At 32.0% G+C, this 19,398-nt stretch overlaps 3 protein-coding genes across 3 annotated transcripts in view; 2 read left to right on the forward strand and 1 right to left on the reverse strand.

The window, feature by feature from the left end:
- The window catches only part of LOC131947380 (early endosome antigen 1), a 222,188-nt gene that overhangs the window by 154,785 nt on the left and 48,005 nt on the right, over window positions 1-19,398 (reverse strand). The gene's annotated exons all lie outside the window — the stretch shown is intronic.
- Window positions 176-19,398, forward strand: part of LOC131947391 (repetitive organellar protein) — a 73,101-nt gene continuing 53,878 nt past the window's right edge. The window contains exon 1 of the mRNA XM_059308603.1: window positions 176-280. Coding sequence (XP_059164586.1) covers window positions 182-280 — 99 coding nt within the window. The 5' untranslated portion in view covers window positions 176-181. The remainder of the gene's footprint in view (window positions 281-19,398) is intronic.
- Window positions 10,518-18,612, forward strand: LOC131947384 (chromosome partition protein Smc-like). Its single transcript, XM_059308592.1, has 8 exons — window positions 10,518-10,597; window positions 12,843-13,043; window positions 13,145-13,271; window positions 13,574-13,711; window positions 13,842-14,452; window positions 14,652-14,756; window positions 15,010-15,064; window positions 17,861-18,612. Exons 2-8 carry the CDS (start codon window positions 12,945-12,947, stop codon window positions 18,250-18,252), a joined length of 1,527 nt encoding a protein of 508 aa, XP_059164575.1. The 5' UTR covers window positions 10,518-10,597; window positions 12,843-12,944; the 3' UTR covers window positions 18,253-18,612.

Below are 19,398 nucleotides of genomic sequence, written 5' to 3' on the forward strand. Positions count from 1 at the left end.
GTAGACTATCTTCGGGGGGGGGGCGTTACCTTGAAGAAACACTTCTTCTTCTTCTTTGCTCTTAATATTTAGTTTTGACAGGGATAGAGCCTTATCTTTCAGAAGAAACACTGCTTTAGATTTGTTTAGTGACGATGACAGAGTTAACATATTTTTTAAATTTAGTGTTATTAACATTTAGATGCCTTCAAGAATTCACGTCAAGTTTGTTACAGAGCGCAAGAAATATTTGGAAGAACAGATACAAGTTCTGGAACCTGTTTTGGGAAATATGAAAAATGTAAGTCATTACAAACTAAAAATATTCTCGTAATACCTAAAATGTAAAAATCAGTTTATTCACGATAAAGTAGGTTTCGAAGTGCACGTGTTAAAAAACACAGAAAAACAACACGTGTTTAGGAAAAACACTTCAATATGTGACCGCTTTAAAATATTGGTGTTGTTTACTTTCACCAGGTTGTTGAAAAAAGTAAGGCGTGGCTAGAAGAAAAAACTGACCAATCATCTGTCAGCTACATCGAGCTATCACAAGAACTGGACACAGCAGCCACGGCCTTGTTGGATGTGACGTCACTTATTTTAGGTCAATACTCTGATAGTTTTTATAATTTAAAATCTCAAAGCCGCCTATGGTCAGTGGCGTAACGAGGTCGGGTGTCACCCGGTGCGGCACTTAATGGTGTCACCCCCAGAGGCGTATCGACCCTTCCCTGGGACAAACTTTCAATTTGCACCCCCCCCCCCTTAAACTTTCAATTTGCACCCCCCCCCCCTCAAACTTTCGATTTGCAACCCCCCCCCCCTCCCCTTAAACATTCTATTTGCACCCCCGCTCGAGTTTTCCTCTATATATTTTGCTATTTTTTGCCTTGGTGTCACCCCCCTAAATGGTGTCACCCGGTGCAGTCCGCACCCCCGCCCGCATCCCCCCCCCCCTCGCTACGCCTCTGCCAATGGTAATGTAGTCTCTGTGTTCAGTAATGAAGTGTTCCTATTTAGAAAAATGCAACGAAATTGTTTTACAGTTTAGTTTACAGACATTACAAATACTATGTTAAAGATATATAATTTTACTGTCGACCGAAAAACAGATCATTTTCCACTTTTATCTAAAATCTACATCACATTAGTGAATATTGTAAATCATTATATGAAGAAAATAAATAATTTACAATCACATTGTGTAAAATTATTCGCCCAAAGGCAATGCTGAAGAGCTTTAAGGGTTTATAGAACGTTAAATTAAAAAAAAAATACTTTTGGTAATAAATTCGATAATTAGTCAGGTAAAAGTAAAATTTAAAACAAAATAGTAGGTAAAATATATAGTGATTTCGGACATTTTGGAACTATTTGTGTTTGCTTAAATTTGGATGATAATCAAAGTTTTTTTTCATCAGAACATTAGATGGTTGGCGTTATAATTTAAACTAGCTAAACCAGTAAAACTTGTTGTGTGTACTACAGTATCCTTGTTCAATTAAACTGCAATTAAAATAAAATTCTAAATCTGATTCCACCAGACGAGGACAACATGGATGTCAACAAACCAACGCCATCTTTACCACAGCCTGACACACAGACAACAGCAACATTTCTAACAGTAGAATCACCAAGACAACTCATCACACAAGTTCAACACACAGCTGGTATATTATAGTATGCTTTGGTATAACACGTTAAATAGCATCATCATATACTCGATATAATTTTAAAATATGTACAAGTATTGTATTTTGTAAAAAAAAATGTACGATTGATACCTTGTTTTTTTTTAATTTTTAACACACTATTTTTTAAGGTTTCGGTATTTTAAATTTCAAACTTATATTTGTGACTATTTTCAGTTGAAGAACATCCTAACCTAGAGCGAAGACTCGCCTATATTGAAACAACACTATCTTCACTACAGGACACACAACACAAGTCTACAGATGACATATCAGAAATAAAACAATGGAGAGACAACTTTGTAACAGAACAGAGTGACATGGGGGTAAACATTGAACAACTGACCAAAAAACAAAATCAGAATTTTAAAAACCTCAGAAAACAAATGAGTGAACAAGATAACAAAGTAAAGGAGCTGAACAAAGAAATTGAAAGTTTAAAAGAAAAAGAATCCAAGTCAAACAAAACACTAGAGAAACTGTCTCTAGGTATGAAAGAATATGAGAATAGCGTACACAAAATAAATAAAGAAATGCAAGATCACGCAGACAAAACAGACAGTTTAACTCAAGAAATGAAAAGACATTCTGATAAGATGTCTACCCTACAAGAAGAGCTTTCTAAAAATATGCTGAATACATCAACTCAATTAGAAAAGGTAAAATTTCTAATTACCTGTGTACAGAATTTTACACATACTGGCCACATAACTTATTTCACATTTTATAACCTGGTTAAATCAAAAGACAACTCATAAATTGTATCAACAGTTATACCTTTAATATAATACTAATTTTAAGACACATGTTTTTGATAATTATAATGCATAGTGAAAATAATTAAAATTGTAATGCTTTTATTCAATTTTCTGCTCTTTAGTACATTTTAATGTACAAACTCCTACAACAAAGATTGATGCCCATTGACAAACTGATTCAAATCTTTAACCAGAACTTGGAAACAAAGGAAAAAAGAATAACAAAGGTATAGGCCTATGTGTAGTAATTTGATAAAAATAAATTATGACGTTGATAATTGTGCAATAATGTTTAACACTATGTTAACTGACCAGTTAATAATATGTTTTCTAAATTAAGCGAAACAATTAAGCTTTGATAATTATAAAAAAAATCCATGTTTTAAATTATGTTCTATTCTTACAAGCTGCCATACCCAGTTAAAATCAGTGCAACGATTTTATGTTCTACCTAACTATGTGATATTTTCAATCATTTTATAAAATCCTTTTTAGCTGGAAAATATTGAAGATGCTATTTCAAAATTGTCCAAAGATTTAAATCTAATAGGTAAGTTTATCTTACATTTTTTATTCCAAATCATACAGCCAAACAGACCCTAACGTGATGTTCGTTAGCCAGACCATAATGTGATGTTCGTTAGCCAGACAGACCATAACTTGATGTTCGTTAGCCAGACAGATCATAACGGGTGCCCTGTCAAAACGACCTGGGACAAATCGGCCCCGTCAAAACGGCCCCATTAATATGACCCCGTCAAATCGACTCCCGACAAACCGACCCCGTCAAAATAGCCCCGTCAAAAGGGCCCCGACTTATAATGTGATGTTCTTTAGCGTGACAGATCATAACTTGATGTTCGTTAGCCAGACAGCCCTTATCGTTATGTTCGTTAGCCAGACAGACCATAACGTGATGTTCGTTAGCCAGACAGACCATAACGTGATTTTCGTTAGCCAGACAGACCATAATGTGATGTTCGTTAGCCAGACAGACCATAACGTGATGTTCGTTAGCCAGACAGACCATAACGTGATGTTCGTTAGCCAGACAGACCATAACGTGATGTTCGTTAGCCAGACAGACCATAACGTGATGTTCGTTAGCCAGACAGACCATAACGTGATGTTCGTTAGCCAGACCATAACGTGATGTTCGTTAGCCAGACAGACCATAACGTGATGTTCGTTAGCCAGACAGACTATAACGTGATGTTCGTTAGCCAGATAGACCATAACGTGATGTTTGTTAGCCAGACAGAACATAACGCGATGTTCGTTAGCCAGACAGACCATAACGTGATGTTCGTTAGCCAGACAGACCATAACGTAATTTTCGTTAACCAGACAGACCGTAACGTGATGTCCGTTAGCCAGACAGACCACCACGTAATAAAGAATGGAACATTTCACTCACCCATAGTGCCAGTCTCTAGACCCGTGGTTTTCCGTCAGGTGTTTGTTTCCTCACCTGGTACATTACACCACCTGGTACATTACACCACCTGGTACATTACACCAGGCAGTTTCTTCGAGGCACCCCCCCCCCACCCGAACGAAATGGAATTTATATAGAAAATATATATTTAACAGTGTCCTCCCCCCTCCCCAAAGAAAGTCTACAGCTCCCCACCCCCCCCCCCCCCCCCGAAAATTTCAAACTGTGTCGCATTAAATCCATTAAAATTTTAAAAAAATTATTATATTTTTAATATCTTAGTATCTAACTAATTTCAATTAACATGAAATAAACAATAGTACACGTTGTCATCGGTTTATCAGAATAACTTTTGTTCATTTATTTTTTCGATAGATTAACCTTCTATAATTAAACTATAATGTGAACACATACAGAACGTAATAAACGTAGAGTTTGTTTTACTTTCGGCGACTTTTTACGTGTCTGGCTACACTTGTATAAAATTAATAGTTTTAATCGTATTAGATGATAAACTAAGAACACTAGACCGATGGGGTTACTAAATTAAGAATGAAATACATTGTTTTAGAGAAAATTGTGTAAACAATTTCAAAGATAAATGTAAATGCACATTGTTTGAATTAATCAGTCAGAGCATGTGTGAAATTAAACATGTACATCATACATGTGTTTTCTAATCAACAGAGTCACGTGTATGTAACAGATATGCTTGTCACGTGGAGCTTGATGATCCCACACCTGTCAGTTTTGGATCAATTATTTCAACATTTGATGATGTACGTGAATATAACGGTCAACATTTTAATCGAACAACAGGAACATTTGTATCACCACATGACGGTTTATATCTTGTATGTGTAACTCTAAATGAATGTGAAGATAAACAGATTGCAGTTGATGTGGTGGCTGGAGGCGTGTGGCGTATGTCTATAGAAGTGAAATATGCCGACACTAGCGCTGCTGGGTCAGTGGTTCTTGACATGAAGAAAGGTCAAGAACTTTACATTGAAGTGTCTCACGCAGATCAAGACGCAGAGTTATCAAGCTACAGTAGTTTTACTATCGTTAGTTTATAGACGTACAACACAAAACATGGTGGATGGTAAATTCTCAAAAATAAAATATATAACCAACATGTTAAATACACGCAATCAACGTACTCAAACGGTTTATTTGTTATTTGTTTAGTTATGATTATACACTTCCATATAATTTAATGTGATCACCAATTAATGTTCTACTTGAATTAAATAAACATGTAACTGTATTTTTACATACATATTTACTTCTCTGTATGAGAGCTTTATGTGTAATATATAATTTATGTACTTTAAGGCGATAAAAATAAAAATACAATGTTTGTGTGTGTTAAATATTAGGTGTCCCGCACAGGGGGATAAGTGTACTACTTATTAATTAAAAACTAATTAAAAATTAAAATTTAAAATTAAAAAAATAAAAATAATTATTAAAAATAAACAAACAATATACAAACAAATAATCAAATTACGTAACTAGTTAATAAAATTTAAAAATTTAAAAAAACAAAATTTTAAATTTTAAAAATTTAAAAAGTTAAAATCCAATTACGTAACTAGTTAATATTAATTAAACTAATTAAAAATTAAAATTTAAAATTAAAAAAATTAAAAATCAAACAAATAATCAAATTACGCAACTCGTTAATAAAAATCAATTAAAATGTAAAAATTAAAATCAAACTAATTAAAAAACTCATTAAAATTACGTAACTAGGTCACTGATTACGTCACAAGGTCACCGAAGGTGATTACGTCACATGGTCACCGGTGGTGACCCACCCTCACCCTCCGCCAACGCCAGTTGGGGGAGTATTTTACTATATCTCATTGTACCTCCGCACCCTTCACCCTCACCATCCGCCTCCGCCAGTTGGCGTAGTATTTTACTATATAACATGTCTAACCCTCACCATCCACCTCCGCCAGTTGGCGTAGTATTTTATTATATGTCGATGTACCTCACCCTCCGCCAGGGAGTATTTTACTATATCTCGTTGTACCTCCGGCTCCTTCACCCTCACCCTGGTGGGTGAGTATTTTGCTATATGTCATTGTTCCTGCGGGTGCGCCAGGCGGGGAGTATTTTCCTATATATCCTTTTCTCACCCTCACCCTCACCATCCGCCTGCGCCAGCGCCTGCGCCTGCGGTCCAAAAGTGACCTAATATACTACTATTAAGTGACTGCCGAAGTTATGTACATGTCATCTAAGGTCTAGTGAATCGAAATATATGTCATTCATTCTGGAGTAAAGTGAGGTACATGTCAGCTATGGTCTCTTGAAATGAAATACATGAGAGAAATAAAGTTTAACTACAAATAAAACAGTAGGTGTACGTTTTAAAATATAATATATTTCACGATACATGCCCAACACATTTTGCGTTAAAAGCTGCAAAACTTGAATTGATAAAAATAAATTTAAAAATGTTTACAAAGGAACGTATCGAGTTATTTCAGACGCCTTAGACTATTGTATTTGCTACGTCCCTTATTCATGTGTTATGTTGATGTTTTCTTTGAACCCACTAGCATTATTTAAAACTTTTAGTTTTGTACCGCTCTCGTTAAAACTCTGAACGCAACTAAATAACAAACCCCCGAAACCTCCATATTGTTTTAAACGAAAGTAAATGAAAGTATGAAAAACGCAACAAAAAACTCTACGGAAGTGGTAGTCACAAATACTAAACGAAATAAATGTTTAACTATTAAGTAGCGATAAATTCTACTATGTTTAGTGAATTTTAATAAAGTTTTATTATGTTTAGAGATACAGTTTAGCATTAAAAGTAAAAGTACTAAGTGCATTAAAGTGATCCAAATGTTTGCCTAAAAGTCCAAATAGTAACTGCATCCCTTAAGTAAGCTCAAGTCGGCTTATATCCAATAACAATACGTTTAGTAAAACCAGTTAATTGCTTTACATTTGTTTTAATAGTTTAATTTTTTGATACAACATGTGTTTTTGTTTTGCCATTAAAGTCCATAAATGGGGATGGATGTGATGTACCATTAAAAGGGAGGACGCTAATATTGCAAAGAAAGCTATGGATTTCAATCGACACGGAAAAACAAAAGTTGGGCAGCCGAGGAGATCACGGAGAAGAACCATAGAATGTCTGCTTCTGCTGAGTTGTTCAATTCTTGTTGTCCTGTTTTTTCGGGTACAAAGTTGTCTCTCCATTGTTTTATTTTTAATATGTCATCTTTAGTCTTTTGTTTCATTATTTAAAGAGAAACTATAGCTTTCTCTTAATTTTCACTCAAATCTGATACACGTTTATAACTCACATGAGTTCGATTTAGATTATTGTGTATTAAAACAAAAAATTATATGTAAATGTGACGTACCTGTGTGACAAAATGACTTAAATGACTTTGTGGTGGGGTTGTACTCTACATGTAAGTAATAGATAGGCATAGTAAAGGTTCATTTTAAAGTAACATCTGCCTGTAAGTACAAATAGGCTAAATACATGTTCATTTTAAAGTAACATCTGCCTGTAAGTAAAAAATAGGCTAAATACATGTTCATTTTAAAGTAACATCTGCATGTGACTTATAAAGTGGCACCTTGAAGTTATTCTAAATACATGTGGCTCCAAATGGGATACCGATACTTAAATACATATGACTGTAAAAGTGATGACCTACACACATATTTAGACTACCAAATGGGATACCGATACTTAAATACATATGACTACAAAAGTGATAACCTACACACATATTTAGACTACCAAATGGGATACCGATACTTAAATACATATGACTACAAAAGTGATGACCTATACACATATTTAGACTACCAAATGGGATACCGGTACTTAAATACATATGACTACAAAAGTGATGACCTACACACATATTTAAACTGCCACAAGATAATATCTCGTGAAGGACAGTTTCTGCACTCATCTCGCTCTTTTTTATCCACCCCCAACCCACCCCCACGTTATTCTAGGTTTCAAACTTTAAGAATAAGTGTATTGAACATATCAATGTTCACTTTTCTTTTTATTTTGTATACATTAAACTAAATGGATCTCGTAATTTGGCAAATTAATTTATAGTTAAATCATTAAGGTTAAACAGAAATCTTTTACTGACAGCACATAAAACCAAACGACAAATTTAAAATAAAGCATATACTACTTTGAATTCTTATGTTGTCTACCAAGTTATAGTCTAAAGGTTGATATTGTTTAATTTCATTGACATTCGACATGTACTTAAGTCGTTTTGTGAAACAGTAAAGTATTTTTGCTAAATGGGTAACAGACTGTTGCACATGAAATAAAACCGAATGCAGGAAAAACCCATGTTATACTTTAATCAAAAGGAAATAAGATTGACGAAGTACAGAAAACCAGGCGCTAAAATATTATTTTAATACATGTATGAACTAACTGGGAACATTAGTTGATTTGTCTATGTATCTATTAAAAAAACTACAGAAAATAAATAAAATAGAGATTTAATTTTACTTAGACAGTTAGCAATAAAGTGATAATTTTGGAGAAAATGTCTGGGCAGACCAGGGTAGAAAATGTGTTCAAGTAAAAACTTATTTATATGTTACCTATGGGTGTCAGTGGGTTAACCTAAGAATGCTGAATGCTAGCATTAATGAAACAAACTAACCGCATTCGATACAACTTTTACACATTTCTATGAAGTTAGCAAATGGGGCGCAGACGTAATCATTGATACTTGACTGGATCTTTTAATACATATATTTTTTAAATATTATTTTGTGCACAAAATTTGTTTCGTTAGCTATAATGAATTCTTACTTCAAGCTGTATAACTGTGTATTGAATGAACTTTCTATTTCGAGTACTAACAGAATAAATTAAAAAACGTTTAACTATAATACTAAAATAGACGAAACGTTAACAAGCTTTTAAATTTATTTGTGAAAGTTAAGAGATCCGAAAATCTGAGATATGTGTAGAGTTTTGAAATATATATATATATATATATATATATATATATATATATATATATATATATATATATATATATATATATATATATATATATATATATATATGTATATGTATATATGTGTGTGTGTGTTTGTAATTGAAATTTATTATATTTTAAGCCAAGGTATAATCAAACTTTGATTTTTCATATCCATCATTTTGCTACAATTGAAAAGAGTTACATTAGTGTATAATTTAATTACAAATAATGTTTTGCGTAATTTTACTTAGTTAAAATTAGTTAAGAATAGCATTTTTCAAAAATTTTAAGGAGAATGTAAAATGTATAATTTTCACCGTAATTTAATCTGTGAAAATGACCATGACTGCACTTTGCTAGGCACATCATCCATTGGTATTGGTATAAACAACATGCGATCTTTGGGGTTTTTTTTTTAATTTTATTTTGCTACCACGAAAATGTGCATTGGTAAATCTCAAGCACGTGAATGATTCATGTTGGATGAAAGTTTGGAGGAGAAATGGAAAAGATAAAAATCGTCAAGCAAGAATAATGTCATGTATAAATGACCCCTGAACCCATAGTTATTAAGATAATGATGAGTGGTCTAGTTTAATATTAAAACGAAATCATTATTAAGGAAATTCCCTGTTTAATTAATTAACGATTCATAATGCACATATACTATTAAGTAAACACACACTTAATGATTAAATCTAATGACTCATTACATATCAACATTTATATACAAATACAGTATCTATGTATGTCAATTATGTGTCTGTAGGGTCGTCGATTCACTGCATAAATTTCCATTTTATCTGCACAAATGACATATAGCGCTTACACATAAATATGTAATTAACTACGTTGCAATTATGTTACACATTTATCCAAGCCGCTCATGTATCTTACCTGTAACGTGAAATTATTCAAATTAATCTTTAACCGACTGTTCAATGCATCAAACTGTTCGAGCAAAAATCTGAAAAGTGTCTCGGGTGAGTTGTACTGAGACATCTGATTAAAAAATGTGTATAGCTAAAACAAGTGTTTAAAATAATCTATATAATGCTTCCGGACTAACACAGTACACTTTTTATGCCTAAACTATTAAATTAACAGTTGATTTATTAAAACAAACTTATATAGTAACGATGTAAAAATATATTGACAATATTGGGGAAGTTTGAGAACAATAGAAGTGTTATCATGTAAAGTAGCACAAAAGATTATGAAATTACCTGAAATTATTTCAGGTAATTTAATAATTACTGCTCAAGCAGTGCAGCGATTATCGCTGATAACAGTGCAATCCCTTTTTAAAACTATGTTCGCTTATCTTTGCTTACGGCGAACATTGTGCGGTAATGTTTTTAATTTTAAAAAAAACATTTAGAAAAAATTCTTGCTGAAAAATAGTTTTAATATTTATACAGACGGTAAGTGATACAAATTATTGCAGTAAATTATCTATTTTGTTTGAGGGCCTACGTTAAGCTTATCATAGTTCCTTTCCTTGTTGTCAGTTAAATGGCTGTACATTTTGTATTTGGTATTTCCAGATTTCTGTGGACTGCTGCTAGTGAAACTGAAACAACCTAACGGCAAATCCCGTTATTATCTATGCTTACACGTAGGAATTCTGTCTAGAAATCAACAGGAAATTGTTTTATTTACTGCTTGAAAATTAACTTTTAACAAAATTTATATGTATATTTTTTAATTGTAAGTATTATTTCAAATATAATTTGTGTGATATGAATATCTGTGTCTCAGTTTATTTAATTCACACAAAAAAAACAATACTGCTTTGAGTCTAAATGCAGATCTCTTACTCACAAAAAAAGACACTACATACACAATAATTAAAATGTCCATCACACAGGCAGATCTGGTACTTCATTAGCACACCCATATTATCCCAAGGTCTCAAATTTTTTTAATTTTTTGATATGGTTTAGCTTTTGGGCACTGAATGAAGGAATGACTATGGATTTTTTTTTTAAATCAATACTTTTTTAAATATAGATTTTTTAAAAAACGTCCCATAAAGGGGACGCTAGCAACGAATGGCCCTATGTACATTTATTGAAAAATAAAATCATTTATCAAGAAATATGGCTAATCATTGAAAATTAAGCTGTTTACTGATTTTGTATTGTTAGACCAATTATTACATTGGTTAGGAAAGATAAAAATACTGATAATGATCAATTGGGTTAGCCATACCATGGTCTAAAATGCAGAAATTATGTTCAAAAGTCTAGTTTTCTTTCAATCTAGCATCCATCAAAGTGAACAACACTTGGAAATAAGTAAAGCTGTGACTAGTACATCTAATTATACACACATGATCACAAATATTGTTATTATTCATCGAAAATGTAATATAATTAAATATAAATATAATTATAATAATATATAATATAATATATATTATAATATATTATATATATATATATATTATATATTATATATATATTATATTATATATATATATATTATATATATATAATTATATATTATATATATATAATATAATATATAATATAATATATATTATATAATATATAATATAATAATAATAAATATATAATTAAATAAATCTGCATAAATATAGGTCAAGGTCATAATTAAATATCTATAAATACTACTCAACACCCCAAAGTCAGCAGTTAACAAAGTCAACAATTGTTTCACCATAAATAACCATTTAACATAAACATTTGCATCTGTGTTTCTCGCTAGTGTCCAATAAATGTGACGTTTGTGTAACAATCTACATCGGGCCTTTCGTTGCTAGCGTCCCACTTATGGGACGCTTGTTGTACACTTGATATAACGAAGTAGTAAAAAAAAATTGTTATTCTTAAATTTTTATCAGATAGAAATATGGTACAGCTACAAGTTTCAAATGTATTTTGCACTTAAAATGTGAATATTTTAGAAGATATACATTTTCCTGTGCGCATGTTTTCTTTTTTCCGCCATTTTGACAAGTCCTGCAAATCCGGCACTATAAAATTAATATTAATTAATTTTTTTCACAAAATGCACACAAATTCAATAGTCTAGCCATTTTCAAATACAATGAAACATAATTTGTGTTTTAACTAGTTTTTAATAAATTTTAGCAAATTTTTTTACAAGCGTCCCATAAGTGGGACGCTAGCAGAATATGGGTTAAGTTTAACAACCCGAGCTGTATATTTTTATTTCGACACTCTCGTATTTTGGTGGTTTAACAACAAAGGGAAAAAGAATAATTATAAAAGAGCGTGGGATGGTATCTATAGAATAAAGATAATCCAACCGCAGCTACAGTATTCTTTTAACAAAACAATCAAGTCAAAAATGAAAGAAAACTAAGTATTTTAACTTAAAAAAAATTATTATGGTCGGCTGTGGGCCCATAAACGGCATGGCCCTCCCCCCCCCCCCCCCTCCCGCATTGCGGGGTCTGGCGGCACTGTAGTTCCGCCCCTGTAAGTGTCTGTCAGTCAGTTGATCTACAGCGATATAATAAAATAACAAATGTAATTTTTTTTACTAAAATGTATACACGAGGAAATCATAAGACAAAATTGGAGTATATTAAAAGAAATAATCAATTGGTTTAATTATATATATATATATATATATATATATATATATATATATATATATAAATATATATATATATATATATATATATATATATATATATATATATATATATATATATATATATATATATATATATATATATTATTTTTTTTATTTATTTATTTAGATATTTGTATATATATATATATATATATATATATATATATATATATATATATATATATATATATATATATATATATATATTTATATATATATATATATATATATATATATATATATATATATATATGTATATATAGTTTATAGAAGTATATGTTCTAATTTTTCTCGTTTTTATTACTTTCTCTTATACGCAACATAGAGGACGTATTGTAATCTTGTATAAAATAATTATTGAGATTTTTACAAGACATGAGTGTAGAACTACTAGGCATCCAAGACAAAAGAAGCGTGAAAAAGTAAAATGCGCTCCAGATTACAGCTCAAACATGTTACAGAATTCATGAAATATTTGGAAGAACAGATACAACTAATAGAACCTGTCATATGGATTATGCAAAACGTAAGCGATGATTTAAAAAATTTGTTATACTTGCAACAAGGTATACAATGGCGTAACATGTATTTCATTTCTAAACATATGTATTTGCTATATTTTATCAGGCAAAAGAAAAAAGCAAGATGTGGATAGATGATAAAAATGACAACCCGTCTATCACATACAGCGAGCTGTGCCAGGAACTTGATTCAGCGACCACGGCAATGTTGGGTGCAGCTTTACACATTATAAGTAACTGATTGGACAACAATAAATTTAAAAAAAATGTTAACAACATTTATGTACTTGATCACCTACAGTGTGAACAAGTAGAGCTCATAATTTATTGCTTAATTTTCTATCAGAATCTACGACATTCTAAGTGATTTGCATGCGTTATAATTTATTATTTGAAATCAAATTTCTGCTGCAATCACCCGCTCACACACGTAAATATGTATGCAATACAATAACATGTCATTAATAACAAGAATTAAACCATTACTGAAAAGTGGAATACTAAAGTTTTATTTTATAATATTATTTTATAACAGGTGAAAATAAAGAGCCTTTAGATGTCGATGCAGCAACGCCATCTTTCTATCAGTCTACACCACAAACTACAACAACTGAAAAACGTGACTGGAGTGAATCAACAAATCAAGTTACTAAACAAGGGCAACAAACAGACGGTAGAATCTATTTATTAACGACGTAGACTTTATTAGTAAATCTCTAAAATTAATTCTTCAAAGAAGTAGCATTTTAGAAATAATACAACATAATTAACATTTCGATTATTTTTATATTACTATTCAACAGAAATATTAAGTCGACTTGAGCAGATAGAGACAGCCATATCTTCTCTACAAGACGTCAGTCGACTTGAGCAGATAGAGACAGCCATATCTTCTCTACAAGACGTCAGTCGACTTGAGCAGATAGAGACAGCTGTATCTTCTCTACAAGACGTCAGTCGACTTGAGCAGATAGAGACAGCCGTATCTTCTCTACAAGACGCCAATGACAAGTCTACAAATGACATATCAGAAATAGAACAATGGAGAGACAACTTTGTAACAGAACAGAGTGACATGAGGGTAAACATTGAACAACTGTCTAAAAAACAAAAGCAGAATTTTAAAAACTTCAGAAAACAAATGAGTGAACAAGATAACAAAGTAAAGGAGCTGAACAAAGAAATTGAAAGTTTAAAAGAAAAAGAATCAAAGTCCAACAAAACACTAGAGACACTGTCTCTAAATATGAAGGAGTATGAAAACAACTTACACAAAATAAATAAAGAGTTTCAAGATTACACTGACAAAATAGACAGTATAACACAAGAAATTAAAAGACATTCGAATCTGATGGCGGCCCTACAAGAGGAATGTGATAAAATCTTGTGTAATACATCAACTCAAATAGAAAAGGTAAAATTGCTAATTATGTGTATTCACCATTTTACACATACTCTCCAGAAAGCTTATTATAACTAGGTTAAATAAAAAAACAACTTAGTAACTTTATCACCAGTTATACTTTAATATAATTACTAATGTTAAGACACATGTTTATGTTAGATATAATATGCAAAATTATAATACTTTTATATAACCTTCTGCTATTTAGCACAATGTAGTGTACAAACTACTACAGCAAAGATTGATGCCAATTGACAAACTGATTCAAATCTTTAATCAGAACTTGGAAACTAGAGAAGAAAAAATAACGAAGGTATATGTGTAGTAATTGTATTAAAAATTAAATTGCGACGTTGATAAATCCGGCCTAAATTATTAACACTCCTTCAATAGAGCAGATGATTTCTCAAATTAAGTGATACATCTATAATTTAATAAAAAATAATATACCTTTTAAATTATTTCACATTCTTACGTTGCCCTACCCAGGTAACATCAGTGCAGCTATTGTATGTTCTACGTAACTATGTGATTTTTTTCTCATTTTATAAAATCTTTTTTTTTAGCTTGAAACTATTGAAGCTACTATTTCATTGTTGTCCAAAGATTTGAATCTATTAGGTAGGTTTGTCTGAATTTTTTAAACACAAATTGCACATCCAGACAGACCATAACGTGATGTTCGTTAGCCAGATAGACGATAATGTGATGTTCGTTTGCCAGACAGACCGTCACGTGATGTTCGTTAGCCAGACAGACCATAACGTGATGTTTGTTAACCAGACCATAACGTGATGTTCGTTAGCCAGACAGACCATAACGTGATGTTCGTTAGCCTGACAGACCATAACGTGATAAAGAATGGAACATTTCACTCACCCATAGTGCCAGTCTCTAGACCCGTGGGTTTCCGTCAGGTGTTTGTTTCCTCACCTGGTACATTACACACCAGTGGTCGACCTACAGCGGTCTACCCTAGTACAGTAAGACATTTACAGAGCTGTAGTTAAAAATTAACTAATTCCAATTACCGTCCCATCATCCCTTTATGTTTCCAATTGAAAGGCGGAGTCCAAAGGGTTACATCTAAAATAAAACAATAACTGAAAGACAAAAATAATTGTTACATTTTTAACATCTTATATAATATTAATTTATTGTAACATGAAATGAGCTATAGAATAGGTTGATTGTGCTAATTTTGTCAATCGTTTATTAGAGTTTCAAAAGTACAACATAATAAATTTAGTTCTAGAGATTCTTGTTACGATAAATTAACCTTATATATTTAAACTATACGGACTGAATGATTATAACATAACGCATATAACCTTTGTCGTACCATTTGTGAGGTATTAATTGAATTACTACAATCGTAGTTTCAGTACGTAGGACTCGATAAACTAACATCACTAAAACTGAGGACCGTACTAAACTAGTGGTCTAGAGTTTCAATTTGTGGTCTTAGACAAAATTATGTAAATTTTATGGATTATTATATAAAATTCCTTTTTGAAAAAAAAAATATTTTGATCTGGGTTTGCCAATTTTACTTACATTTTGAGCAACATTTAAAACACATATGATGAGTTTTTGTTAATGGCTAAGGGGTCATCCATAAATGACGTCACACTCGTAGAGGGGAGGGGGGGTCCGTAATTTTGTGACGATGTGTGATGAGGGGGAGGGGGGGGGGGGGTCAGATGTTGCGACGTCACATTTTTGCATTATAAAAAAGCAATGTTAGAAAACGAATTTTAGACGTTATTTCGCGTTTTAGATAACTGTTTTAATAAATTGTAATAGTTTAGACAAGATTTTGGAAAAATATCGATGTTTTTAAAAATGCAACTGCAATTTTGAGGGGGGTTGTAGGTTGAGGTGTGACGTCATTTTAGGGGGGGGGTCTGGCTTTTTGTGACGACGTGTGACGGAGGGGAGGGGGGGAGGTAAAAATCGTCAAAAAAGCGTGACGTCATTTATGGATGACCCCTAATAACATAAACTAATAATACGATAATGCACATATTATGGATCTAATAGTCAAAGCATGGGGATCATCCATTTATGACATCAACACAGGGGGGGGTCTGAATACAATATACTTTTGTAAACGCATGAGGACTGGAGAGGGGTGGGGGGGGGGTCGGGTCATTATCAACGTTCACATGTTGAATTTAACAACAAAATACTTTTTAAAAATGCATATAAAATATAGGTTATACATTAAATCTGCAGTTCTCGTGTTGAATTTCACCACCAAACGGGTGAATAAATGTAGCCAAAAATGTAACTGTATACCGCCAGCCTTGGACGATAAGCAGTTATTTCTTTTACTATCGGTAAGGGGCAGTGACAGCAACAATTATCTAAAATATTTCACGGTATTTCAAGTTTATTTTTTAAATATTTCAAGCTATTAAAGCTTATCTTTTATTAACGGTATTTCAAGTTTATTTTTTAAACATTTCAAACTATTAAAGCTTATCTTTTATTCACGGTATTTTACGTTTATTTTTTAAACATTTCAAACTATTAAAGCTTATCGTTTATTCACGGTATTTCAAGTTTATTTTTTAAACATTTTAAACTATTAAAGCTTATCTTTTATTAACGGTATTTCAAGTTTATTTTTTAAACATTTCAAACTATTAAAGCTTATCTTTTATTAACGGTATTTCAAGTTTATTTTTTAAACATTTCAAACTATTAAAGCTTGTCGTTTATTCACGGTTTTTCAAGTTTATTTTTTAAACATTTCAAACTGTTAAAGCTTATCTTTTATTAACGGTATTTCAAGTTTATTTTTTAAACATTTCAAACTATTAAAGCTTGTCGTTTATTAACGGTATTTCAAGTTTATTTTTTAAACATTTCAAACTATTAAAGCTTATCGTTTATTCACGTTATTTCAAGTTTTTTTTTTAACATTTCAAACTATTAAAGCTTAAACTTTTGAAAACAAAAAGATTTGGCTCTGATTGATCGTGTAACTAAATCATAGTAGGCCTATATCATTGATTTGTGTCAAACGCTAAGACGACGTAGATCTACAAATTATCACGTTACAGTAAGATATTTAAATAACAGCACGTGTATAATACGCTCGCTTGGTCAGGTGTGTAGGGCTCACAGTCAGCGCGACTAGAACTAAAGGGGGGGGGGGGGTTGTTTTAGAAACATGGGTAGCGTAAAGTTGTGTTAGAGTAATGTAATGACGTCACGTTTATTAGTGAATTTACCCTATCCTATATATTCGTTAATAGCTAGACAGACACAAATGACATTACAATGTTCGGTCTATAGAATCTTCAATAAAAAAATGTTAAAATTCCTAATTTTTGTGAACGTCATAAATGGATGACACCATTCGTGAAATTCAAGATGTAAATCATACATATGTTTTCTAATCAACAGAGTCACGTGTATGTAACAGATATGCTTGTTATATGGAGCTTGCTTATCCCACACCTGTCAGTGTTGGATCAATTATTTCAACATTTAGTAAAGTACGTGAATATAACGGTCAACATTTTAATCAGACAAATGGAAAATTTGTATCACCACATGATGGTTTATATCTTGTCTGTGTAACACTAAATGAAAGTGAAGATAAACGGATTAGAGTTGGTGCGAGGGCTGGAGACAGGTGGCTTATGTCTATAGAAGTGAAATGTGCCGCCACTAGCGCAGCTGGGTCAGTGGTTGTTGATATGAAGAAAGGTCAAGAACTTTACTTTCAAGTGTCTCACGCAGATCAAGGCTCAAAATTATCCTGGTTTAGTAGTTTTAATATCGTTAGTTTATAGAAGTACAACACAAAACATGGTGGATGGGAAATTCTCAAACGATAAAATATGTAACCACCATGTAAAACATAATCTTACAACTTACTTCGTGTGTAGACTACATGTATACCAACACTTGAATGGTTTATATGTTGTTTGATTAATTATCATTATACACTTCCAAAAAATTTAATGTGATCACCAATTAATGTTCTACTTGACTTAAATAAACACATAACATAACTGTATTTTTACATATATTTTACTTCTCTGTATCAGGGCTTTATGTGTAATTTGTGTACGTTTAAAGTTTAATGTGATAAAAATAAAATATGTTTGTGTGTGTTAAATATGAAAATGATACTTCTATTGATTGCATCAACTAGAAAATCGAACAATGGTGAAAGCTTAATTTAATTAATAATAATCATTAAAAAAGTTTTAAAAAACCCACGTTTTCTGATTGAACTAAAAAGTAGAAAATAAATGCTATACATCACAATAATGCAAGCGATCACTCTACTATAAGCGATCAAAAACGTGGGGCGCCGAAGTAAAAGTTATATTACTATTGATTAGATAATGCTATTGACTTGTATAAGGGAGCTTGTAGGGAGTCAACAGTATTAGAAACTGTAAGAAAATCACGGCGCCCCACGTTTTTGATCGCTTATAGTAGAGTGATTCGATCCTGAGACTCGATCTTGTATATTCGAATGCCTTTCGATCGATAATATTGCAAAACAGAATTATTGTGATCCTCGACCATTTTTCTTGTCGGATAAATTCTGATTGCCTTATTTAGTGCAAATTCTCCAGTTGGCTCTTTAACAGTTTTCGTCATTAAGAGCTCGAAATGAGGACCTTTGAGCTCGCCAACTCGTAATGCATTTAGGAGATCAGCGAAAGATGTATCACCGCGCTGTCAATTCGACTAGACCGAATAGACGCCAAAGATGAAGAGCTGGCTGAAATCTGGCTAGCTGCTTAAATACAAATGATGCCTTTATTGGGCGTAATTGCATCAAATCGCCAAATACAATTACATTAACTCCGCCAAAGACTTTTTCGGGCTCCTTTTTTAGCTGTCTCAATCGAGAGTCAATCATACACAGTATTTCATAAGATACCATGGAAATTTCATCGATGAAGACAAATTCAACATCT

Source organism: Physella acuta, unplaced genomic scaffold, assembly GCF_028476545.2.
Source record: "Physella acuta isolate Inbredline_101_S28 unplaced genomic scaffold, ASM2847654v3 ptg000592l, whole genome shotgun sequence".
NCBI lineage: Eukaryota > Metazoa > Mollusca > Gastropoda > Physidae > Physella > Physella acuta.